This window comes from Penaeus monodon, chromosome 8 (genome assembly GCF_015228065.2).
Source record: "Penaeus monodon isolate SGIC_2016 chromosome 8, NSTDA_Pmon_1, whole genome shotgun sequence".
Taxonomy (NCBI): Eukaryota; Metazoa; Arthropoda; class Malacostraca; order Decapoda; family Penaeidae; genus Penaeus; species Penaeus monodon.
In genome coordinates this window covers 26599547-26604546 of record NC_051393.1, presented here as the reverse complement: position 1 = coordinate 26604546, position 5000 = coordinate 26599547, and the positions used below count along the sequence as shown (strand labels likewise).

At 34.0% G+C, this 5000-nt stretch overlaps 1 protein-coding gene across 1 annotated transcript in view; it reads right to left on the bottom strand.

The window, feature by feature from the left end:
- Positions 1-5000, bottom strand: part of LOC119575818 (tetratricopeptide repeat protein 23-like) — an 11529-nt gene that overhangs the window by 1799 nt on the left and 4730 nt on the right. Inside the window, 6 exon segments of the mRNA XM_037923371.1 lie at positions 357-452; positions 1925-2108; positions 2713-2891; positions 3890-4015; positions 4170-4295; positions 4656-4751. Of these exon segments, the coding sequence (XP_037779299.1) occupies positions 357-452; positions 1925-2108; positions 2713-2891; positions 3890-4015; positions 4170-4295; positions 4656-4751 (807 nt within the window).

Below are 5000 nucleotides of genomic sequence, written 5' to 3'. Positions count from 1 at the left end.
GTATTCATTTTCAATAATGTTATTGCTTAAATCTTGATCTATAACTTCTTTATATTCCTATATTTTAGAGTATGAAAATATTATAAAATTATATTACTATTTTTCAGAGCATTCAATCTAACATAGTACTATATTTTGGTATCTGATTTTTTTTTTTATTACTCCTTTTACAATACATAAAATCCCTCCATTAATATATTTTACATACATACAAAACTTCTATTTGATACACTTTTAGAATATGGAACATCTATATATATATTCTTTTCACGTTCAGTAAATAAAATGTGAGCCTACCCCCGCATACATTTCTGTAAGCAAGCCTAAGAAAAGGGAAGCAAAAGGTCTTCCACTACCTGAGTGCTGTAGTCCCCATGGGCTTCACGGCAGAGCTTAAGCCTTGTTTTAAGCTGCTCAAGTGCCTGCTCATAGTCCTCCTCTTGAAGTAGGACCTGTGGAAAGCACAAAAAGAACAAAAATTTCATAAAAGATACAAACAATCAATCTATGCATATGAGAGATGAATGGAAAAAAGTGTCTTGGGTGATTTTATGAATTCAATATGTATATGGTAAATATGTTTATATGGCATCAGTTTCTAATAAGTGGTCTCAAATTAAAATAGAATTTTTTTTTTTCCTTTTAATTTTTCCAATGGAAGAGTGAAGGTTACCATATTCTTTCATCTGCAATATTACTCCCATATTGATTTGAATAATCTTTATTTTGAACTTGTACCCTTGAAGTGAAGTATGATATATCAAAAGAAAAATGCTAAATCACAGAAAAGAGTTGTTGTTTGTACTGAATGTATAACTGCTACATACAAAATTTGTTCTTGGGAATTTAGTCTCCACTGAGACGGGCTGATTTTTAAAAAGAGAAACAAAAAAGAAAAGTTTTCTGGAATTTTCATATTCATTTTAGATGGAGTGCTTTTCAAGCAGACATATAAACAGTCAAAATCACACTGAAAGACTGTAGATATGTGGGTGGATTATATGCTGTATAGTGCATGCGTGCAGAGGTATAAAACATGTCTTTTGACAAGGACTTTTCATACAATGTAAAACAAAATACAAGAATTACATGTTATATTTCATTACTGCAGACAGGTTATAACTCTAAATCCTAAACTATAGGTAATAAGACATTTATATGTATAAGATGAATTTGAAAAAAAGATCATGGAGGATTTCTTATAATGAAAATCACTTGAACATTGATAAACATGCTCCACCAGCTTTTTTTTTTTCAGTCCATGGGCCTTACCATGAAACATGCAACATTTAAGCTTTGACTACAACCATGAATATACTGGAAGGATGAGTTTCTTCACCCTCTGTTGGATTAGATATATTTCTTGCATTTTATGAAAAAAGTATTTTGAAACTCTCACTTTTAGCCATTACTTTGTTGCAAATGCATACCAACACTGTATTGGTCCTAATGGCAAATCTTAAGGCACGACTGTCAAAGTGTATTTAAATATATATATATATTTTTTTTACATACCTAGTGTAGAGAACATAAACTGTTTAGTAAGCTTGTCAGATGGTTCACAGTATGGTAAAATGCTAAAATAGTGATAAGTATATAAATGGCTTTTATATTACAATCAATAAATCAAAGAGAATGAACCACACTGCAACTCGATGTCAGTCCCTTGGTCATTCTAAAATAAAACCTTTCTGAAACGCCCAATTCCAATAGCGTAACTGTGCACCAACAGGATGGCTAGATTTCTCAAATGCACAAGTATTGTATTAGTATGACAAAGCTGATATAACTGAAATATGAATTATTCACTTAAAATAATTTTTGCTTTCCCTAGATGAAAATGGAGATCAGAAGCAATAAATACTTGGAAAGGAAGAAAAAAGGAAATTAAATTTGCATTACAGGAAAACATACACAAACAAACCTGGACAGTCAGATTATGCATGGCCAGTGTTTTGGAGCTCTGTTCCCCATGCAAACGAGAATAAAGTAGATAAAGCTTATGTAGTTCTCTTAAGGCTTCTTGGGGGTTAATTCTCCGCAGACGAAGACGATGCTCCACCAGCAGTCCCCGTGCTTCACACTCTGCTACGCTTCCTGGGCGATTGCTGAATGGGTTTGGAAATGAAGTGTTTGATTTTTTTTTTTTTTACTTTGCTTTCTTTCTCTTTCTCTCAATCTCTTTCTCTTTGTTGTTCTTTGTCTCTTTCTTTCCTCCTCTCTATCCCTTTCTATCCCTCAATCTCTCTCTCTCTCTCTGTCTCTCTCTCTCTCTGTCTCTCTCTCTCTCTCTCCCTTTCTCTCTTTCTCCCTCTCCACCTCCCTCTCCCTCTCCCTCTCTCTCTCCCTCTCTCTCTCTCTCTCTCTCTCTCTCCCTCTCTCTCTCTCTCTCTCTCTCTCTCTCTCTCTCTCTCTCTCTCTCTCTCTCTCTCTCTCTTCTTCTGTAGGTCTCATAATTATATAATTTTTTCCATCTCATTTCTTTAATTTTTCTATACTTTCCTACCTGGAGCTGAAAAAATTTAGTCAGTATTTCCCTGCTAACATAACCAAACCACCTGAATAAATACTAGTTCTACAAAAAATGAAAGTTATCATGTCTTAATTTCAAATCATAATCAATGCTTATTCCATCCTGTCCCTAACAATCTCCTATCTCTCTCAAAATCTAAAGACTAATAGAAAATAAAAAAAGGAGCGACAAGCCAATACCTCACTTGTGTAATATTCACAGCACGTGCCAGACACTCCAGGCCAGTCTCAGCATCCTCGTCTGCCTCCCCGTTGTTGAGGAAGAGCTGTCCGAGCTGTTGTAAAGGGACAACCAAGCCAGGATCTTCTACTCCTGTTCCTTCTTTTTCTATGGTGCTGATGGTTACTTCTAGTCTCTCCTGTGTGGTGGAGTTAGGTGATGTTAATTGTGAGCTGTATTTATTTGCTTGGTATGAGACAGGTCGCTATGGAAAATGTTGAAAAAAGCATGAATAAAAATTTATAAATCACAGCTTTTCTCCAGCTTATTCAGACTTTATTGTTGATGTGTGATGTGGACAGGCAAACAACAATGATTTTCTATTTCAATATTTTATCTTATCTTTGGCATGCATATGTTATATCATTATATAATTTTATATGAACTTTATTCTAAAACACAAATTTTCATATTTATACATAAAGATGGGAGGAATTGCTAGTGTTTGCAAACTTTAAAAGTGTCCTTGACTTATACAACTGTACACCAAAAGGTATCAAGTACTTCAACCATTAGAAAAATGGTTCTTAAGATACTGGCAATGCCTTAAGTAGTATATATCCAAAAATATATTGCCATTACATGGTAAGATACACCTCTAGTACTTTTTAGCAGGCCTCAGAGTTTCATATTTAATTTCTCAAGCCAGTACCACTTATATCTTTTTCCTTTTGTTTGCAGTAATTAGTACAGTCACCCGCCAGAATCTGGGATGCTGTTTATCTATTTACAATATGTTATATTAATATTATGTCATATATGATGTTAATTGGTGAGAGTTAGCTATGTTACCTTCCCTGGTTGATATGAGCCAGGAAATACTGCCCAGACTGATTCTTAGGAATCAATTTATTCAACTTTAAAATTGACTTAGTCACCAAGATATGTGATTAGTATCACTTAATATGCTGGCTAGAGTTGAGAAACAATTCACAATTCCATCCTTTGTTCACCTTTTATGCAAATTTTCAAAACATTCTATTGTGTTCACTCATTCAGTCAAATCTTTTTCAACCCCTAATGTATTATTGGTCCTTATGGATAAATAAAATGAAAAAGGTATCCACTTTCACAATATCACTGGTAGGCAAAAAGCCCAAGAAGTACCTATCCAACTACTAAAAAAAAATATCTTACTTTAGCTTTGGAAAACTTCCCTCTCTTGGTGTAGAGAGTGGCTTGGGCTGATAAGACCTTCACTTGTAGATCCAAAGGTCGGTCCATTGTCAATGAAGGTGTCAGCTTCTTTTTCCGTTTGGACACCTATTGCATGGGAAAAACTTGTTATTTTGTGCAAATTGTAAAGTCAATATACAGACCTGGCAATGAAATAGTCAAACAGGATTATGATAAAAGAATGCAAAAACACAAAAAAGTAAATACAAAAGAATGCCTGATTAAGACAAATAATTCTTACCATTCTTGTGTATATCCGTGTGTGATGGAGAGCATGGCTTAGGGCTTCCTGAGCACCAACAAGCTGTCCTAATTTTGTACGTGCTTCACCACTCACCAGATAACCCCATAAAAGTGTATGATGAACCTGTATATGGTTATAATAAAATTGGGTCAAGTGAAAAGAAAAGAAAAAATGTTTCTAAAATAAATCCTGTTAATGTTCTATGCTGTAGCATGAAATTAAATTTAGTCTGTGTGAATTTGGTACAGTAATACAAGAGAAACACACATTAAAATAACAGCACTACAGTACTTCAAATACTGCAAAACAAAGCAAAATTAACTTATATGATATCATTCAACAAAATTATGCATGATTATCCCCATAATTTAAACCTATAAGAAAATTACAATATGAATCATTGTATTACCTAATTAATGGCAATACAGAGCTAAAATGAATATAACTACTTTCTGAGAAAAGCCCCTAGCGATACTTATCTACCTGAGGTTTCTTAGAAGGAGCAAGGGGTGTCGAGAGGTGAGCGGCAATTGTGTCTATGGCTTCCCGTGCCTGGGTTTCCCCCTGAGGTGCATAGTCCTTTGAGATGGAAGAAGGAGGATTATGAATAAAATAGGCTGAACAGTGGGGTACCAATAATAATAACAGAGCTATTAGAATTTATAAAGATATGCATACATAAGAATATATAATCAGGATAATGAATATAAATAAATAATACACATACATTAGACGTTCATGGGATGACAAATGTACAATATATGATCTTCAAAGTATACTAGACATATCTTATAGCACAACAAATAAATAGCGAAGCCATAATAATTT